Source organism: Epargyreus clarus, unplaced genomic scaffold (assembly GCF_041222505.1).
Source record: "Epargyreus clarus isolate Ecla_fem2 unplaced genomic scaffold, WU_Ecla_fem_2.2 ptg000009l, whole genome shotgun sequence".
NCBI lineage: Eukaryota > Metazoa > Arthropoda > Insecta > Lepidoptera > Hesperiidae > Epargyreus > Epargyreus clarus.
In genome coordinates, this window is record NW_027332217.1 from 970,199 (window position 1) to 992,303 (window position 22,105).

Sequence of the window (22,105 nt, forward strand, 5' to 3'; positions counted from 1 at the left end):
CATCATCATCGTTATTGGCGTAGAAATCAGCACAAATCGGCATTATTATAGACGTGTTTGTTACTTAATTATTATAATTTATTAGTAGTGCTAAGTGTTAATAATAGGTGAACTCAAACGTTGGAGGATTCATATCGACTGATAAAGTACTTGCCTATATTTCTACGGTGATTTTAATAGGTACATTCCTACCTAGTACAGTGCATTCATTGTCTACGTGAGTTTACATGTATTTAAATACCTTTCGTATTAATATTTTAAAAGGGATTACAAAACCGACAGTTTTCATAATAACACATTGAAAATCTTGCGAGTTAAGTATAAATTCAAAAATAGGTACGTCTTAAGAATGCCTACTTAATAATAATTGAATAAAATGAGGCAAAACAAAAATTAGTGAGCAAAATTGTGAGAGGGTTAATAGTGAAGAACTAAAATAATCTTGTTAAAAAAAATAACCGCGACGAATAGATAACCTCTCTTTCTTTGGGAAGTCGCTTAATAAAATGAAAATGTCGGTTTAAGGATGTTTTTTTGGTCACGCTGGTCTAGGCTTGCACGCGTGTTTCACAAGCACGCACGTGCGGTACGCGTGACAGTAGTGCCTGAATTAAACGCATGCTGGCGGAACATGCTTGCGGGAATAAACCCACGTGACCGCTAAATTTTCCTTAAAAACTTTTAGTATTTGTGTAAAGAGTATTTCACGCCTGACTACAATTTTTAAACTCTAGTCTTTATTAATAAATCGATGTGACTTGCATTTCATAATCAGAGGTCTTAATAAGGATAATAAATAGATCTGAGAAATGGTAAAATATACTTATATTTTATAATTATAAATGTGTATTTATATCTCAAACAAATTAATGTTTCCTCTGCTTCATGTATTAGTTGTAGCAGTTGAAATAGTTGGTTAAAAAACTAGAAATTTTATAAATAAGTGGAAAATATCTATATCTATATATAAAAATAAAATCTTTCAATATTTATAGCGCCATCTATTATAGCTTATACGAAATAAAAGTTTTAGGAGAAACACAGTTTGCCTGTAACAGCGTCTTTGCCTTTGTCCCGATATAAAAATTAGCAGTAGTATCCAATAAGTATTGAAACAACTTATAACAGGATCCTGTGGGATAAAACTCTTCTTTGAGAGTGAAAGAAGATAAAGCGAAATAAAGGCAAATAGGTGCAGAACAAAAGCCTGGTAACTAGGTGTCAAAACTTTTATTTAAATAGGATCACACTTATTTTTTAGAATATGCAAGTGTATGCAGTTCACCTGGTATACGCCACAATGCCCATGCACATCTGTGTCTCTGCTTTACTACAATTTTACCAAATCAGTACAACGTACTTACTGCTATTATAAAATTTATATTAGAATGTGATGAACGTCTTAGTCCTCGGGAGTAACAATGTAATGTACGAGTATCAGTTTGCCTTCAGGCAGAACCTCAGTTATATATGGAGTTGGTTCTAGATGTCTATGGCTGTGACAATTGACTATCAGGTGCACTGCATGCTTGTTTGCTGATTCAACCTTATAAAAATTAGGCAAAATAGGTGATCTCATTTCAGTCTAACCACAAAGGATTCTACCACCTTTATTTAACGGCAACTAAAATAATTTTGTCAGATCAATTGAAATCAAAACTGTGCAATTCACATGCATTATTACCTATATTATTAGCTGTAATTATTAATATCGATGTTAAAGTATTTTCGTAAAAATGTATGTATTTACCTAAAGTATTATATTATTCATATTATGAATGTTGTGATCTGTAGGTAAAATGTCTGTAATCTGTGTAGTAATTGCTACTTTAATTGGACATACCAAATATCTGTAATTATTTTAATATGATTAACATATAATATAATATATAAATAATCTCATACCAAATGCGTACGAACTGGTGGATTTCCTATCACTATATTATTATACTATTTGGGTCGGTAGCATAAAAATAATACCTATTCTATAATAAATGAAAAAGATTTTAACTTTTAAAAATTACAGATATTAGGTAAGTACCTACATACTTTTGTTTTTTTTTTGTGTATTCATGTGGTCGAACATAGAACAATTTTTATTATATTTGATTTCAGTTATAAAAATATTAACTTCTCAGATATTATAGATGTATTTTCCCACTTACAAATGCGCATTTTCAGAAGACCAAAGTATTGTCTATACTCTATGATCAAAGTATCAGTAGATCCACAGAATAGATCTCTGCAACTATTCTATACAACGGCTGGTTGATAAATAAGTCACCAAAATTTAAATGATATGCCAGTAAACCAAAAATTCAGAAGCAAGGGCATCGCCAGGGGTGAGTGGGCATGCAGCTGCTCGCTCTAGAAATTACAAAATCATCTTCCAGGTGGATTTCTACACCATTAGCCATCGCTTAGAGGGAATCTTGCCCCCACCCCCTCCCCCTAGATATGTAGTCCTTGTTCAGAAGATAAACAAAGTGCCCATAATGTTCAAAACTATATATATCATAATTTTTATATTTATGTCTGAAAACGGATACTACAGTATTTTTATATGGGTTCCTATGTGACATTTTTAGATTTGCGTTACAGATAATTATCGGACATTAGGTATACCTATATCTTAATAACTAGTATTCTTAATCGAGCTTGTAAACTTGTTAGTTAATAAATGTTTTGCTGTTTATATGTTGTGTATTGACTGTAATAGACATATATAAAATATAATAAATAACATGCTTAAATAATAATTAATTATTTTTACCAGATTTCATGTTGTGATTTTACCATACATAAATTTGCTTCATAAGAAATATTACACGGTGAATTGTTTTTAAATAAATTTATCTAAAGATTTAACATATACATACATAAGACATAAACATTGTAAGATGTGTAATGTTATTTACAATTCTGGATAAATGTTTTTTAAATTGAGCAAATAATAAAATATATAAAAATAATATTTTTTTGTTTTATTCTGGAAAAATTAAATATATGTACAACAATGTAACCATCAATATCTGTATCCGCGTTTCTCAACCTGTGGTCCGCGGACCCCTGGGGGTCCGCGAATGTATGTCTGTATGGGGGTCTGCGGTGTCATCTCTGGACCATATATAAATCGCTCATTAAATGCAAAAGGGCCGCTTTACTGCTTTTTTCAATCACATACCGATGTGAAAAGGCATTCTCTACTCTTGTTTATACAAAAAACAAATACAGAAACAGATTACAAGTAGAATCTGATTTGAGATCACAGCTTAGTAGCAACATCAACCCGAATATCCCTGATTTAGTTTCCAAAAAACCAACACCTACCTTCACACTATATTTTTTTCATATTTTTTCATAATAAACAGTTATTAATTACCTTCTGTATTTGTTTTTTTTTGTATCTGTAATAACTAAAATAAATACCTAATCCGTTTTTTTTGCTGTTTATTTTATTAAGGGGGTCCGTGAAAACTGTGCATGATTTTCTAAGGGTCTAACTGAAAAAGGCTGGGAAACGCTGATCTGTCATAAAGTAAGCAAAATCAGCAAAGTCCAAATACTTAGGCCTAAATTTAGGCTGAAGGCAATAGGATAGAAGTCCTAACTTCTGTCCTATTTCCTTCAGCCTTTATCTATAAATAGTAATAGAGAGCCTTCAGTCATCTTTGTTATAATAGAGATGAATTTAAAATTTCTTTAAACTATTTTGATAAAATGATAACGACCTCGAATCCGCAACCGAAAGTTTTTACTTTCATTACATATATAAAGAAATCCGTGGTTTTTACGAAAATAGCCAAGAATAATAATAAAACAAATATTAAAGTCGTAATAATATTTATATTCATATAAATGTAACAAATACATTTATAACTACATCATATTATATGTTATTGCTTCATAATAAATGTGAGCTTATTCAAAATACTTTTCTTATTCAGAACTTTCACCACTAGAACTGTAATCACCTACTAAGGATATGCCTGGTTTTTTATTTCCATCTATTTCGCTTTTATTTGGTGAAATGCTATTATTTTCTGAATTATTTGCTTTATTATCAATATTATCTTTTATCTTTTCCGATTCTCCAATATTAGTTTCATCTTTTTTAAATTTACATTCTGATACTACATCAGCCTTATCTTTTTCTTTAGCAACATTATTGGTTGATTTATTTTCATTATCAATGAGTTTAGCTTTATCATTTTTATCATATTTTGTGCTTGTTACAGTTTGAGGTTTGGTTTTATTTTTAAAAGTTATTCCTAATGCATTTCTTGATAATTGTCTTGTTTTATTTAAGGATTCTACTTTGAGACCACTAAAACCTGTAGTATGACCACTTGAGCTTGGTAAGGCAGGACTGTTAAGAATTTTCTTTCTGGATACCGATTGTTTTTCTTCTATGCTTCGTGATGGTCTGAGTGCGAGGAGGGAAGCCATATTTCTGTCCTCCTCACTTTCTGGCAGTAGTTGGATGTCTAGAGAAGATCTTGCTAGAAGTACGCTGTCATATACAGCTGACTCTTCAAGTTCTTTTCTCCTTTTCTAAAATGATAAGTAAACTAATTAAAAAAGTACGCTGAAGTTTTACTTTGGTATATACTTTTATTTCATTTAAATTGATAACTCATATATTTTAAATAATAGTTTGCAAAAATTGCCTTGGAAATTTAATTAAAGCAAGTTAAATCCACTTCATGAATAATCTTATCTTCATACAATAAATTTTTTGTCAAGAAATTTTCTATGTAATTTTCAAAACATGTGAAATGTTTATTTCTATATTACGAAATCTCTAAAACCCATTCTATTTCTAAAGCCTAAATTTACATTAGTAATTAGTTACACTAAACACATAGAAATTTAAAGTATACATTTATCCAATATAAAACTAAATATGTCTTCTTTTCATTATTTTGTTACACATACCCTAAAGTTCCGTCTCAGGCTACAATTAGCCTCGTAATCGTCCTTCCAAACCACCTCATTCCTGCCGACCAGCTTGCCTAGCCGTGGTTTCTCCAGCGCTGCACCACTCACATCACCAGTCTTGTGCTCCAGTTGGAACATGGCATCATCGAACAACCGCTTCTGGGTTTCCTTGGTCTCGGGCACAATCTGGCCATTCTCGGTCGGGTCCCATCGGTTTTCTTGTCGCCTGGCGCCAGACACAATGACATAATCTAAGTTCTGTAAAAGAAAATGTGAATTTAGAATAAAAAAAAGGGGTACTTTGTAAATTTATAATAAGGTGCTGAAAATTTATACTGTGGCATGAATTCTAGGCATGCCTTTAATTATTCAAAGTATGTATTAGTACTATAATAGTGAAGGGAAACATAGAAAGGAAACTTTAAAATTAAGAGTTCTTTTAAAAAAAAAATGTTTCAAAGGTGTTTGAAGTTTACAAATTCGCACTTAGCCAGGACAGTTGATTAACCCATTAATTCCCAAGGGTTTAAATAAAAGGATTTTTTTAAATTTTATTATTCATATTAGTTACATATACATTCGAAAGGAGAAAGTCATGGTCAGAAAAAAATTTGATCATTCCGTTTAAATTCCACATTTATTGTGGAATTATTATTCCACATTGGCCTTTTCTATTTTCTTGAAATTGAAGGACTGGACTCATCTAGCATATTTTCAGACTCAGTGGGTGTGGATTTCATACGTTCCAGCGATATCACTGGGCAGATTGCTGTCGAAACCACCCAACATATCATCATCTAGATCTTCTTTATCGGTAACATTTTCAACCGGTGGGGGGATGTATATGTTACAAATGATTACATGTTAGCAATAATTTGTTTAGCATTTTGTAAATCCTCCTCTTTTTCCAACAAGCCAATAATTTCGTTTGAAGATAATGGGTTTTTATAAGCCATTATTATGTAGGGAAAATGAACCAGAGAGCTTGAATTTCAACAACTGACAAACTTATGAAACAAAAGAGTTTGTGTCGCTTGAGCACCAAGAAATCATTGTTAGCTATAAATTCGAATAGATCGCGGCATTATAATAATAAACATTCAATAATTCTCCCAACGTTGCGTATACGCAACATTTTGTGGAAGTCTAAATTAAACTATACATATAGGTCTTTCTTTTCAACAGAATTATTGAACTCATAAATAAAGTATTGTTAAAAGTTTGTTTAGTGTAAAAAGTTCTGATTTATATTAATTAATATTTTTTATTATTTTATGAATTTGTCTAACTGGTGAAGACTCAATTCGCTGTTTTTCAAAATTAAAAATCAAATATATTTTTCATGAAAATTAGTGTCCAAATAAATATAATCTGTATTTTAGCTCTTCTTGTACAGACTGGATTAGATATCAAATATTTACTGTCCTATTTTTAATACCAAAAAAAATCAAACATAAAATGTTGCGTTAACGCAACGATGGATAAAGATGGGTTAAGGGAGATCATAAATACTAGGTTTAATAGTGGCAAGAAACCATTATATACCTAAAGATTTAGGATAAACAGGCAACATAAAAATATATAATTTATATTTTAATGTACTTATAAAATATACAACTACTTACTCCTGGATCTGTTTTGATTTCAAAATGATTGTCACATAAATGGCATTTCATTCGGAACTGGTAGACTGGTGTGGTATAGTACATTCCAATTTTGGTCTTCTCGGCATTGTACCGCACTCCCATGCCTATGTGGTTCTTGCAGCCCTCGCACCAGATGTTGTAGGGCATTTCAAAACGAATTATCAAGATGCCCATGTGGATCTTTCTAGCCCTCTCCCTTAGAGCATGGGTCCCAAGGAATTTGTTCAACCCCCCGACTCTTGGGTCGTAGTCGGGGGGGTAGTATAGGTTCTGGCCCTTCCGTTCTCCCATTTTCAAGCTTTAAACCTGAAAATTACGTTTGAGTTAATTATTATGATAACCTTACAACTTACTTAATTGGAATTACAATTGCTAGAAGTTGCAACAATATAACGAATAAAATATTTACCACTTGAAAATCACAACGTAAAACTGTTTTAAGGGAATATAAAATATATAAAATTACAATAATCCTATCAATTTGCACAATGTTTGTTAAAAAAGCAACTGTCAACTGTCATTCTAATTATGTAAATATCAAGTGAAGTGTCATTGTAATAAAAACGCTAGTATCGTCCAAAAACCTCAAGTTATGATCATTCAATTCAAAGAGTATACTAATCTATGATTCAATCAAAGTTAATTACATGTTAAAACGATTTGATTTAAAATTATTAATATTCTTTAAATAATGTTAAACACAATTATATTGAATTATATTACAGTTGTATATTTTGTTAGATATTTAATAATTTTCTAGAAATAACTGGTACAGACTATCACAAATTCAATTTACAATTTACATTAACAAAACAATTGGCTGGCAACAGGGACAGCTGTTTGACAGCTTTGCTTATTTTTCTAAAAATCACTTTTAGCGAAGTGAAAAATCTTTTTGTTTGCTAATCAGGAATTTTCATTGTTTTGTTGTAGAATAAGTATTATTTCGATCGCCGGGGTGGATTTCCCAGTAATGTGTCGTAAAATGGTGTTAACTATAAATAGATTGCGCGATACTGTAGTCTAGTGTTTCGTTGTGATGGTGGTTCAGGCTTAGACATATTGAAGAGATATAATCGAAAATGGGTAGACGAGAGGAGCCGTCGTGGGCGAAGGGCACGGTGGGGTTGATAGCGGCCAGGGAGCGCGGCGACATCGCTCGAAAATTCCAGAGTCGTCTTACCGTGACCCGAAGTATGATCGACCGATTGGGCTTGGAGAAGGAGCTGGTGGGGCACATGGGTTGCGTGAACTGCCTGGAGTGGAGTCGTGACGGATCGTAAGTTCGCCCCTGTTACGTAGATTGCGCTCGATCGAACTAAATTGGCTTATAATTTAGCATAATCGTAAGTTATTCCATAACGTAATTTTTTGCACCGCAGCATTCTGGCGTCGGCGTCCGATGATCTTCACGTGATCCTGTGGGACCCGTTCCGCCACACGCAGCGCTACAGCATCTCCACAGGACACACTGGCAATATATTCTCTGTTAAGGTACAATCATGAATATTATTAAACACATAAGTATTGACAACTTTGTGGTTGATTGCTGTGATTGTATATGTTATCCTAAGTGACTTATCTAACTTATTTTCAGGAATATTACAGAAGATTGTTTAGAAGTATTTATATTATGCAACAGATATGATTTTTTTCATTATGGATATATTATAGTTATATTTGATAATAATATAGGGCTGTGCGATATTTTTAAGTGAGGAATAATATATAATACATACTAGATGTATATAATATATATACCAAGTATTGTAAGTGTATTTGTATGCTTATTTCACCACATCAAAATTGAATTCTTTTTATCAGAGTGATAATCATTATAGATAATTGTGGAGAATATTTATAATTTATTTTTACAAATATAAAATATAATATAACATGTTGCAATGTGTAGTAATTTATTATTAAACCTTTATTAGGACTAGGGGCCTAAGGTAGAAACCTTGGCTAAGTGTAGTTTAGTAAGCTTTGTTGTGAATTTATGAAGAATTTTGAATAATACAGATCTGTCTGGGATTTGTAACTGGGAGTCTCAGTGTGCTAGTTTTAATTTGCTTGTATTAAAAGAGATAAAATATGTAGACAAAAAGTTTCCTGCAATTTATAAATATATACACATATATAAACAAAAGAATCATTTATAAAAAAATAGAAAATGCACTCAATCACTTGATGAGAAAATATTAATAAAATATATCAAAAAAGGTATGCAATAATGTCATGTGTATTTCAACTCATTTAGACATATTTTTTTATTAACTATCCTATGTCCTTCCTCTGGGTTCATATGATGTACAATAATCATTATGTAAACTGCATGATAAATTTGATTTGCAGCCAGGCCAATCGGCCGACCATCTCTTCAATTGTTTACAATTGATGAGTAAAAGGGTTAAAGAATAGGTTATCTAAATGATGTCACAAGTTCAACAATAAGGCTGTCCATTAATTATGTTTTGAGATTTTTGTATTGCTTAGTGGGAAAGTGACTTTTTTGTTTGTAATATTGAATAGAAAACAAGCATATAATCCTGGGACCACACACGGTCACAACCGTCTATGGACATATGTAAACAACTTCATATTGTGTTCTATATGAAGTTGGTTACAAATCTAGGCAACAAAAGGGGTTTTAACTGAAGCTGAATACTGATGAATTGTTACTTGAGAACTAAGGTCGCCTTATATATTAGTCATCCAACATCCATACTCATCCAATTAAAGGAAAGAACTGTTTCAAACAAAAAAAAAAGTTGTGGTGATATTTCCCCAGTTGAATTAAACTGGTTCTATCACCTGCTAAGGCTATAAGACGTTATTATTGTAGTCATTATTTTTAAAACGATTTAGTTCTATTTCAAGGTTGTCTATAAGGTTTAAGAACATAACTCTTGAGAATTGAAAATAATATGTAGCCTATCCTGGTTTAAAAGATATCTGTTTACTAATTCAAGTTAACTAAGTGTTCTTATTTAATCCTTCCACAAATTTTCATTGCAAATCAGCTCAACAACTTTTTATTTTTTTGACATAGTCTAAAATTATTTACAGCTTTTTTCTATAATTGCTGGCTCGATGTTACGCCGTCTGTCCACTGTCGCCGTCACCAAGCCGATACCTCTCTCGGGTCGTCTCGGGTAACGGATGTGCGGTGGAGAAGTGGATATAGTAAATGTATTTACCTACATACACTGCCGTCACATGCGTGACAGCTGGAACAAAATAAACCGCCGATATCAGTCGCGGTGGACAAACTATCGCCGTCACGTCATATTAAAATCGGCCCGAAATAATCTCGGTATCGGCTTGGTAACGGTGGCGGTGGACAAACGGCCTTACTGTTATAAGTCACAAATAGGTAGACCACAAGGTGGAGTCGAATCCCGAAGCTTTTTCATTAATAATTATTATAATATTAAGTACTTTATATTATTTCAGTTTCTCTCTAGTGACGTCATAGCAACGTGCGCGGCGGATGGTTCGGTACGCGGTCGCTCTGTGTCGAGCGGGTCCAATGTTCTCGAGTGCAGGTGCCACTGCGGCAGGGTCAAGAGGCTCGCCGTCGCACCCGACACGCCTCATATCCTCTGGTCCGCTGGGGAGGACGGACTTGTTCTGTGAGTATTATCTTCGGCTATTTGTGTAGACGACACTTTGCGCGGGCGCTCGGTGTGGAGTGCCCCAATGTGCTCGAGTGCAGGTGCCACTGTGGTAGGGTAAAGAGGCTCGCCGTTGCACCCGACACGCCTCATATCTTCTGGTCCTCTGGGGAGGATGGACTTGTTCTGAGAGTATTATCTTCGGTTATTTGTCCGCGGGCGCTTGGTGTGGAGTGCCCCAACGTCCTTGAGTGCAGGTGCCATTGCGGCAGGGTCAAGAGGCTCGCCGTCGCCCCCGACACGCCTCACATCCTCTGGTCTGCTGGGGAGGATGGACTTGTTCTGTGAGTATTCTCTTCAGCTTTTTGGTTGGATGGTATTGTGCGCGGACGCGTGGTGTGGAGTGCCCCAACGTGCTCGAGCGCAGGTGCCCCTGCGGCAGGTGAAGAGGCTCGCCGTCTTTCCGGACACGCCTCTGCACGTCTGCTGGAGAGGATGAACTTATTCTGTGAGTATTCTCTTTAACAATAAGAGTTTTTTTTTATAATATCGAAGTAGCAAGCTAGCAGTCCACTAAATGGTAAGCGGTGATTATTCATGAGAGCAGCGATATGATTTTAGACTAATGTTATGATGGAATTGAGACATTTTAATATGTAACGGATTCCCGCGATATCTGTAACTTCCTGGTCGTTTTCGGTAATATCTCGTAAATGTGTAGTAGTATATTGTCATCCCATTTTATCTTTATGTAAATATTTTAGAATTAAAATGATAATTACAAATTTATTTTACATAATCAGTGGATAAATCGTATATAAAATTCTCGTGTCACAATGTTAGTTACCGTACTCCTCCGAAACGGCTTTACCGATTTTCACCAAGTTTCATATGCATATTCAGTAGGTCTGAGAATCGGCTACTATCTATTTTTCGTACCCCTAAGTGATAAGGGTTGTTCACCCTTAATTTTTTTTATTTATATGGCAACACAACGTTTGCCGGGTCAGCTAGTATTACATATTTATAACACTTTTATTTTGTCTCTATACTATACTTAATTTAATACTTTATCAAAAGTTATAACTATCTCAGTCATTGTTTATGAAGAAAATTAATTGCAAAGTCAAAAAGTAATATTTTCGTTAAAAATGTCACTTTCGTAATATCTAGAAACTTTATTTTGCTCATACATGTCGATGAAAGAATGCGTCATGTTTAGAAAATCTATTTATGTTACATGTAGGTACAATACCGTTTAAGTCCTTTACCTATTTTCCTATTGTTATTGCACCATTCAGTGACTGATCTAGATATAAAGTGAATTGTACATTATTCATTCATGCAGTCATGTAAATGGTAAATTCAAAAAGTAGGTACGCAACAAATATATCCATTTACAGTCATTGAAAAATATATGTAACAATCATAACTATGCCCTACTCTTTTACTCACGTTGTTCTTGCAACTCTCCTATAAGAATGTTTGTGGCATTCATCTTCATTGAGTTATCGTGTATAAGACGGCGGATACTACAGAAAGGTCAACATCATTAAACCGAAAACCTTCCTCAATGAAAGGAATTAAATCCTAATTTATGAATGTAGTGATCCAATTTCGATAACAATAATTATAGAAAAGATAAGTTTTTTTTTATAAACGTAAAATTCATTAATAAAACCGCCGTCTGTGTCACTACAACGTAAATAATAATAATTTAAATAAATGTTGGTTTAGTACTTAGTTCTGAAGTCTGCGTTCATATTGAACTCACTGTTTACGCCGTGATCCAGCAACGACATATATTGAGATACTTAAAATTGAATAGATTAATTATTAACAATGGTTCTTTGTCTATTTATATAATGATGATGATGATGATCTCTCCTCAGCCAACACGACCTGCGAGCACCACACCACTGCAACTCGGACACGAACAACAACGTGCTGGTGAACCTGATCAACCACATGGGGCGGTACGGCGAGGCCAAGTGCATCTCCGTGAACCCACGTCGGCCGCACCAGCTCGCCGTCGGCGCCAACGACTTCTACGTGCGCCTCTACGACACCAGGATGATCAAGCTGGCCAAGCTGCAGGTAACTGAACCTTCAAGGTTCGATTCCTATAGCACCGTCGTCACACCTATTCGTGCCTTTTAACATTATTATTAAGCGCTGCTGTGTTAGATGAGGCATTCCAATTTAGTCGTCAGGCATGGTAACGAATCTTGTGACTTGGTAATAGTGTGGTAGTAGTGCAAATAGTGGCACAGGTATATGCTATTGTATGTGTTTAAAAGTGCCTTACATGGGGTTGCTGCCCCTCAGAACAAAGAATGTCGTATCAGTTATAAGGCAGATGGCATCATCACCCTCGTAAAGATTTGATAGAACGATTGCACACTAAATGGAATTATTAGATTAGCTGACATAACAGTTATGTCACGGTCTTGTTAATTTATGTCTTACCTATTATTCATCATCATCAACAACCCATTACTGTCCCACTGCTGGGCACGGGTCTCCTCTCAGAATGAGAAGGATTAGGCCATAGTCCACCGCGCTGGCCAAGTGCGTATTGGTAGACTTCACATACCTTTGAGATTTTTTTTTTTTTTTTTTTATAAATCTCTCAGGTATGCAGGTTTCCTCGCGATATTTTCCTTCACCGTTTAGCAAGTGATAATTAATTTCTAATACGCACATAACTTTGAAAAATCAGAGGTGCGTGCCTGGGATTTGAACCTCGGACCCCTCGATCGAGAGGCCGAGTTTCTTAACCACTAGGCTATCACTGCTTTTACCTATTATTAATATGAAAAAAAAGCATAAATTTAAAAAGCAAACCAAACAGACGAACTAACAAAATAGACACCTAACCCCAACACTTGTTCGCAGGACATCCAACTAGTGGGCCCGCAGTCCCGCATGATGTGGGAGCGGCAGAACATGCGGTGCTCGCGCGCCGGCCACGGGGACCCCGATGACAATATCCCGAGATCAGCTGTGCAGTATTATGCGCCTGGTGAGTGGCTACTCGTACAGAAGTCACACTTTTTTGGTATGACTTTGATCTATGTGACTATGATTGATTTCGCTGGCTAACCCGATGACGACATACCACGATCAGCTGTGCAGTACTATGCGCCTGGTGACTCAGAAGTGACACTTCTTAACTATGACTTTGAATATTGCTATAATAGATTTCACTGACCATCTTATATAATAAGGATTTTTCGTTCGAAGTGATACTTCTACGTTATGAGAAAATAACACATGTATAAGGGTATAAAAACCCTTAGAAATTATACAGATTACGGCACATCATAGGAATCATCATGATATCTCTAGTGTCGTAGGTGTTATTTTTTACTGCTATCTTTACGAATAAGTATATCGAACCATTATGACATCATGACGTAACACCGAGCAGTGGAGGGGGGTTGGTGTCACCGGCAGTTCGATCGTAGCCTCCGAACGATGCGCACGCGCTCCACGTGCTCAGTGAAACGTCGTAGGGCGATATAATTATAAAATCCTAATTATATTTATTATAAAATATAAAATTCTAAATAATAATTAAATAAAAAATACAATACAGATAAAGATTAAGTGTGTGATAATAGTGTTTGTTTATCGCCGTAATAGTTTATCCCCTTTACCTTAAATACACGAACTGCATCACGCTCTGTGATAGATGAAGAATCTGAAGAGAGTCATGCAGTATTGCTAATAGGTCTGGTATATATTTTTTCTAGGTCACCTCTCAAAGGATCCGAACGAACATCCATTCCCCAAGAAGTCTACGACTTACGTGACGTTCAGTAATGACGGTACCGAAATCCTCGTCAATTTGGGCTCTGAACAGGTCAGTGATGTTTTATAATTTATTAAAATCTTTATATACGAACTGTTAACTTTTGTGATTGTAAATCAGTCTGTGTATTTTAAACGCTTATTACACAACCCGATATGAAGGGCCCTGCATCCAGGGTGGGCGTGTACCCTAGTTAGGGAGCTAGGCAGATCGGGATGATCCGATCGCCCTAAATAGGGACACTAACTCCCTAAGTCTTATTACACCACTCTTAGTTAGGGTTAGGGTCCCTCAAAATTGGGTGGTCTAATAAGGCCTTTAATAAGAAATGAAGACATTCTAAAGAATATCATAAGAATATCTAGAAAATCTAAGACTATGTAACAAATTGGACTGGAACTCGAATGATGATTAAAAAATTTAAATTTCCCAGTTCATTTATTATGTATACTTTGAGTAAGTGACTTAAAACTTATATTTCTTTGGCTTCATTAAATTTAAATGAATTGTTACTTTAAAACAATATTTTTCGAGATGTCATTTAAAGTTTTACATGGAACGGGTGTTCTTATTTGTAATATGCATAAGCATGTAAGCGTGTAATGCATAAGCATGTAAATAAATGCCTTTTATGCCTTTTAAGAAGTTAAGGTGCGCGTATTAAAACTTACATGTATTATTTTCGTAATGTACTTATAGTAGTATAGTATGTGCATCATATGTGGCATCATCTTCTGACAAGTAGCGGGAAGTGGCCATACTTCTTCACAGAACATTTAAAAACCACATAAATAAAAAAATATGTATCAAGGTGCTTTTAAAGAGAATACGTTTAAAAACACAACCAATTGTTTTCTTGTGATAGTGATTTCTAGTGTTGTGAAAAGTTCCTTCTTTTAAGATACCAGCAAACCTTCACAATTATTTTCCCCATTACTCAGTATACCTATCATACCCAGGTATACCTGTACGACATAAACTCCGGCCGCAAGCCGGTGCTGGTGGAGAGCTACATCATCCAGCACAACCACGGGCGGCGGCAGCACGCGGACAAGCTGCCGGCGGGCGCCAACGGCACCAGCGCGGGCGGGCCGCTCGGGGGGCCGGGGGCCGGCGCCAACGGCACCGTGGAGCCCCAGCCCCAGCTGCCGGAGAAGGTGCGCCTACTCAAGGAGAAGGTCAGTTGGATTGTATTATTATTATTGAAGGATTGCTGTTTTTTGTAGGTGTATTATTTGGAAAATTGATAGCTGCTACTTGCGAATTTATGTATATATCTAGATGAATGAATTTATGTATATATTATGTATTTTTTCAATCCAAGTATATATCTAGAAAAATACAGTCGAATTGAGAACCTTTTTTTGAAGCCTGTATAATATTTTTAAAACAATCAGTGGTCTGAATAAACTGTTGTGATTGGAACGAGATATAAATCGAAAATTATGCACGTACGCATGTGTATGACACACGAAAGCACTTACGTACAATGTGCCTGTTCGTGTCAATCAATAACGTACAATCAAAATACCTTATATTGACAACTTATGCAATCAATTTGCAGGCCAACGAACTGGTGAACAACGGCAACTTCATGGCTGCGGTGGAGTTCTACAACGACGCGCTGGTGGAGTGCCCCGACTGCGCCATCCTCTACTCCAACCGCGCCGCCGCCCTCATGCGCCGCGGCTGGTCAGTACGGCCCACTGTCGGCCATCGCCCCCGTCGCTATGTACCTCGGCCACAGTGCCACACCGACGCCGGTGGAGTGCCCCGACTGCGCCATCCTCTACTCCAACCGCGCCGCCGCCCTCATGCGCCGCGGCTGGTCAGTACGGCCCACTGTCGGCCATCGCCCCCGTCGCTATGTACCTCGGCCACAGTGCCACACCGACGCCGGTGGAGTGCCCCGACTGCGCCATCCTCTACTCCAACCGCGCCGCCGCCCTCATGCGCCGCGGCTGGTCAGTACGGCCCACTGTCGGCCATCGCCCCCGTCGCTATGTACCTCGGCCACAGTGCCACACCGACGCCGGTGGAGTGCCCCGACTGCGCCATCCTCTACTCCAACCGCGCCGCCGCCCTCATGGGCTTACATATAAATTTACAATCTAAGTCATTAGAAAAATCTTTGGTCGGATTCTGATAGAACCCTTTTTCTATATGGAGTAAGGTACAGATGTCAATGGGCGGCAGTGTCTATGTACGATCAGGCGGACTACATACCCGTGTACTAAAACAATCTAATAAAAATGTGTTAAGAGTATATTCATTCATTCATTCGTTTAAAAATATGGTCTTTCATTCGCAGGGCCGGCGACACATACGCGGCGGTTCAGGACTGCTACACGGCGATCAAGCTCGACCCTAACCACGTGAAGTCCCACTTCCGGTTAGCGAAGGGCCTGATGGACCTGAAAAGGGCGCGGGAGGCCCACGAGTGCCTGCTGTACTTCAAGGACAAGTTCCCGCGGCACTCGGCCAGCCACGCGGTGTTCCTGCTGCAGAAGGACATCAACGTGGCCCTAGAAAACATGGACACTACACATGAAGAAGGTCTGTTGATTTTATCATTTTCTAATTTAAAAGAACTACTTCGTATCAAAATTTAAAAATTGACAATCTTTTCTAGGCAATAATTGTTGTTTCGAACTTGGTAGTCACAAAGTGATTAATTGTTGTCGAGTTAAGTTGTATAAGTATAGATATTTCACCGCCTTGTAATTGAAAGAAGACATTATATGGCTTAAACGGCTGAAAAATCTGTCAGCTATTTAATGGCTGTCATGGTGTAATTCACGCGGAACAATGCCGACATGCAAAATCACGAAATCGAAAAAAAAGTGCGGAGAAATATCGTTTCATTCGTAAATGATCTAAAATCTACTTTATAAAATATTTTTCAACATGAAAATAGATGACAGTGACAATTATTTCAATTGTCAAAACTACATTTTCTTGTCAGGAATCTTTACTATTCTATGCGTGTAACACTTACTTACGACATAAAATATACAATTCATTTTTTTTTGAGTTCGCATTGTCGTCCATAAATATTTGTAACTTTTTTAATATTTGTGCTAATAACTCTTAATTTCCCTAGATAATTCCTATCAGATTTTAAAGTATGCACCAGGCAATTGAGTAGGACATAGATAGAACCTTCACAGTTAGGCCAGCCCATACAAACCGGACAAAGTTCAACCACCTCAAGGGGTGGTAAAGGTACGATTCAAGGTCCGCCCCCGTCCTCAGATAACCCGGACGAGTGCACCGGCATCAGCCCTCTCGAGAAGACCCTTCGCACAACAGCCTGCGATTACAGCAAGCGGTTCCTCGGACATTGTAACACTACCACTGATATCAAGGAGGCAAACTTCCTGGGGCCTCAGGCGGAGTATATCGCTGCTGGGTGAGCTACAGTTTATTTGTTAATGATTAGTAAGTTAGTAAAGGAGAGGGAGTTGTTGTGTGTGTGTGATTTTGCGTGTGTGTGCATATTCGTGTACGTGTGATCTTATGAGATTCGTCGCTACCGCCTGTGGCTTTAGAAAACAGTTCTTCGGATATTGTAACACCATCAACGACCTTCTTTGGATCTCAGGCGAGTATATCGCTACCGAGTAAGTTTTAATGATTATTTGCTACCCAAATGGTAAGCTGCCCGAAGGGTAATTGTTTCCGAGGTGTGTAAGGTAGCGAGTGAGTGTGCACAACTCTGCAATAAAATTCTCTTTTGTGTGAAATATTATTTAAGTGTGACAAAAAATATGTAATTTATTAAGACTATCAGCGCAATTGATAATTAATTAACGATTTGAACAATTTGCCATCGATGTACTTTCTTCCGTTTTGAAGCATTTTTTCTTCGGAATTTTTGGAGCTGGTATCGAAACTTTATTACATTATGCTCTATCCATACCGCAGATCCGACGACGGCAGCCTGTTCATCTGGTGTCGCAAGTCTGGCAACATCATCAAGTGTCTCCGCGGCGACGAGTCCATCGTGAACTGTGTACAGTTGCACCCCTCGATGTTCTTACTCGCCACCAGTGGGATAGAGACGGTGGTGCGGCTTTGGAGTCCTAAAGCTGAGGTGGGTTCCTGTTTACTTGCAAGTAATTGGATTGGTTATGAAAATGTTAAATGTTATTTAAGCTTCTTAAGCTATCTTTAAGCAAAGGAGCGCCCAATTCGTTTGGAAATGGGTAATGGTAAGTGGTTACTGCCGTCCATAATGGTGTTGAACTTGAAGCCACATACAGATGTTTTGTTATTCCCGAGAGTTAAGATGGTCACTACATACGTAAGACAATCGGCATTCACACTTTCATCGAAAAGCAAGAACGGCTTTATTCGAGAAATATGTATGGCGGCGGTACCTTAACTAAAATCATATCATTTCTACCACCTTTAAAAATTTGAAATTTGGAACCTTTAAAGGCGGTGGAACTCTTTGTGGTTCGACACGGGGCATCACCGTCCTCTGTGTCACCGGTTTCTAGTCAATTTCAAAAATGTCGTTTGTGTTCTTAGGAGGGCGCGGAGGACCGGCGCTCGGTGGCGGACGTGGGCGCGGCGGCGGCGGCCAACCAGCAGCGCATGCGCTCCGACCCCTTCGAGGCCATGCTGCTCAACATCAGCTACGCGGGCGGCGGCGACCGCGAGCTGCACTCGCCCGCCTGCCGCGCCACGTAGCCGCGCCCCCCTCCGCACGTACGTATACCTGCGCCAAGCTGCTAGTCCGCTCCGAACGAAACGGTTCGCGTCGTAATAGCAAATTGCAGATATTAGCGGGACCCCCCCGCATCTATCCGCTGCCCGTACTCGCCCAAAGGTACATAGCTGCGTTAGTATGCCAAACTAAACCTACACGCAACAACTTCAAAGTGGACTTAAAATTGGGCGCGGGCTATACACTATGTACACGAACACACGTACACGGAAACGACACACTGACATATACCTACTCGGACATAGAGCATCAACCCGCCGGCTCTAGCAGCCGCAAGTATGTACACGCAATGAGACGCACGAACGCAAACATAACCCACTCACATGAACTGATATAACGCACGCACACTCACTACACATAAACACCAGTCTGTCGCGCCTCGTGGCCACGTAAGCCCGCCCGCCGGCTGCAGCGTCCGCACATGTACATAGATATAATGCATTAACACATACGGACATTATACACGCAATCAATCGCACGTACAAGTACAAGTATAGTCCGCGTAAAACTGCTAGTCCGCTCTGAATATAGAAATGAATCGCGTCGCCATAGCAAATTATATAACTACACCTGCTTGCAACAACTTCAGAGCGGACTAGCAGTTTTCGGGGACTATACACAGGTACGCACAGTATTCAACACTATACTCGTACAACGTAGTACGCAGTACGCCTAATACGATGTAGCTGCATACACCAAGACGCCCGCACTTTCGTACACGGACACAACGCATTAACATGTACTACCAAACACTAACACAATGAAATGACACAAACTTACACGCTTAAGCGCACGCACAAGGACAACACACTAATATGCACGTAATTGTCAATTACAACACAATGGCACTGTAAGCCCACAACATAAAAATTGTTGAAATTAATGCATGCACGAAACGTCTTCAGTCTATTTGGTTGAAACCGAAGATTTTTAAGAAGGTATATTTTTTGGTATAAATCACAGAATCGCAGTCAAAAAATTTAGATGCGCTATGTAACAAAACACTCAAATAACATCAAAGTGTACATATAAATAATGAATGCTTTATTTACAGGTATAACGATACCGAGCGGATGATGCAAGTGAGAAAATCGATAATATAAGGTTCCCCTATATTCGTCATCAAGTCATTTTGTAAATAAAATATATTATTATCGTATCATTAGTGATTGATCGCGTTTTCATTCATCTATAATTATTTTCATTCGTTAAGTTATTGTTTTTCATCGACCGACCAACATATGGACGTGGGGTTAATACAAAATTGTGAACTAGTGTGTTCCCAGTACCCTTACCATGAGTTTTTACGTTTTGACAAATATGACTGTTTTGGTATTTGTTTACGTATTGGCCCATACAATTGTCAAGTTCTGATATAATGCGCTAGGGGCGCTGATTGGAAATTGTATGGGCAAATACGTAAACAAATACCAAAACAGTCATATTTGTCAAAACGTAAAAACTCATGGTAAGGGTACTGGTATATGTGAAGCTACAATAAAAATTAGGTACAGTAGAACGCCATCTATCGGGTCTTAAAATATTGTATCTTTTAAGCTAACCATACACACCCATAAAAAAATCATTGGTTGACCAGTTTTGACCAGATTAGCACTTGTTAATGTTGTTATTGCATAATTGTTAAATGTCACACACGTATTAATGAATAAACAAAGCCGCTAAATTCATTACAATGTTATATTTACATGATTTTGATATGATTGACTGCGCCACCAGAGGTCAGGATAAATCTTTTGTTTTATTAAACTACTTGTTCGTGATGTTTGTTTTGCAGTGTATTTTAAACTGTAAATATCTATTAAAACTGATTGTGACGTCATACAAATAAATACAGACACGCTGACTTATATAGCATAACAATTTAATTATTCAACGAGCTTTTGCCCGCGGCTTCTCTCGCGTTACGAAGTAATATTTTGATCTCCTATTTTATCCCCTTGGGGGGAGAATTGATTAAAATCCTTTCTTAGCGGATGCCTACGTCATAACATCTACCTGCATGCCAAATTTCAGCCCGATCCGTCCAGTGGTTTGAGCTGTGCGTTGATAGACCACTATGTCAGTCAGTCACTTTTGAGTTATATATATTTAGATAGATTTTTCCTTAGATTGAATACTCACTCTATTTCCATTTATTGGTTGGTCAATATTGTTTTTATTTCTATTTTTTATATTCTGTGCGAAACGGTGCCAATTTTTTTTTTAAGATGTCCTTATGTTTGTTCTTTTTTTTATTTCGGAATATCGAAGGCAAGTTATATTTAACATTATTTTTAATCAATATGAAGCCTGTATTTTTTTGTATAAGTACATTGAATACGCACTTTTAGAACGAACATGGTATTTGCACAAACGTACAATGATGTTTGTGCAAATGCATGGTGCATTCGAGAAAAACTCATTTGAATTACGCCTGTTATTAATATTTAATCTATCCAATGTTTATCTCTACCAAGGTTTGATACTTGACTTTTCAAGTTTTTAGCTCTATAAAACACTGTCAAACTTTGATCATTGATGGGTAAGGTAGTCTATCCAAGATTGATTATGAATAACTGGCAGTACTACACATAGTGATATATCGATCTTTCGTGGATAAAAATTGGGTAGATAGATAGATCAATTGTTGATAACAGGCGTTAGTGTTTCTGTAGATAGATCAATTTGAAGGTTTTTTTTCACTTTCGCTATTGTAATTCTAAAGATTCGCCATTTTAAACTGATGTATCGTCTCATGATATGTTTAATTGTTATAAGTTCAAGCTGTATCTTATTTAAGACGCTGCGAGTTCCTATTTTGAGTTGATTAATTTTACTCTTAACACATTATACTCGAGAATGTAATCGATGAAACTGATTAAAAATTAGCTATGATTAATAAATGTGACCAGGCATGGAGACAATGAAAATCGATATCTTATTAATTGCTTCGAAGCGAAGTCTGAAGAATGGACCCACAAAAATATCGAAGACTAACAGACCTATTTCTTAAAAACTTCAGCTTCAAATTCTACTTTTGCTTTTTTTTATTTTAAATATGTAATTGCACCAGAAAAAGTCAAGATCCATTTCGTAGTAAATATCGATTTAAATATTTTGGTGGTTTGGTCAAAAAATCGATTCTTCCATTAATCCATCTCAGATCACATATCCATAGATGTGGGGACTATTTAAGCAATGTTGAGTTCCTGAAGGGTCAGGAGAGATACTTGTGGGTTCTTTTCTTAACTAAAAAGTTTTAAAGGGGGTTGTTACCCCTAGAATAAATGTATTTTTTTTACTATAATGCCTGTTGAGCTAACATAGTATAAAACCCTTATTATGTAAA

At 37.1% G+C, this 22,105-nt stretch overlaps 2 protein-coding genes across 6 annotated transcripts; one reads left to right on the forward strand and one right to left on the reverse strand.

Moving 5' to 3' along the window:
• Positions 1-3,826: 3,826 nt before the first annotated feature.
• Positions 3,827-8,908, reverse strand: LOC140744718 (coiled-coil domain-containing protein 130 homolog). Of its 2 annotated transcripts, XM_073076358.1 has the most exons (5): positions 8,899-8,908; positions 6,997-7,041; positions 6,567-6,893; positions 4,939-5,199; positions 3,827-4,554 (listed from the first exon to the last, which is right to left on the reverse strand). In XM_073076358.1, the coding sequence occupies exons 3-5, from the start codon at positions 6,876-6,878 to the stop codon at positions 3,940-3,942; spliced, it is 1,188 nt and encodes a 395-aa protein (XP_072932459.1). In that variant the 5' UTR covers positions 6,879-6,893; positions 6,997-7,041; positions 8,899-8,908; the 3' UTR covers positions 3,827-3,939. The 2 variants fall into 2 exon arrangements, with proteins under 2 accessions (XP_072932459.1, XP_072932458.1); XM_073076357.1 differs by lacking the exon at positions 8,899-8,908 and having other exon boundaries at positions 6,997-7,132.
• Positions 7,384-21,838, forward strand: adp (WD and tetratricopeptide repeats 1). 4 transcript variants are annotated; one of them, XM_073076353.1, is made up of 13 exons: positions 7,384-7,866; positions 7,970-8,081; positions 10,044-10,222; positions 12,097-12,301; positions 13,103-13,229; positions 13,963-14,072; positions 14,981-15,199; positions 15,586-15,713; positions 16,333-16,577; positions 17,247-17,433; positions 17,949-18,117; positions 18,558-18,737; positions 19,811-21,838. In XM_073076353.1, the coding sequence occupies exons 1-12, from the start codon at positions 7,670-7,672 to the stop codon at positions 18,717-18,719; spliced, it is 2,040 nt and encodes a 679-aa protein (XP_072932454.1). In that variant the 5' UTR covers positions 7,384-7,669; the 3' UTR covers positions 18,720-18,737; positions 19,811-21,838. The 4 variants fall into 4 exon arrangements, with proteins under 4 accessions (XP_072932454.1, XP_072932455.1, XP_072932456.1 ...); XM_073076354.1 differs by having other exon boundaries at positions 17,259-17,433; XM_073076355.1 differs by having other exon boundaries at positions 17,277-17,433.
• Positions 21,839-22,105: the final 267 nt, after the last annotated feature.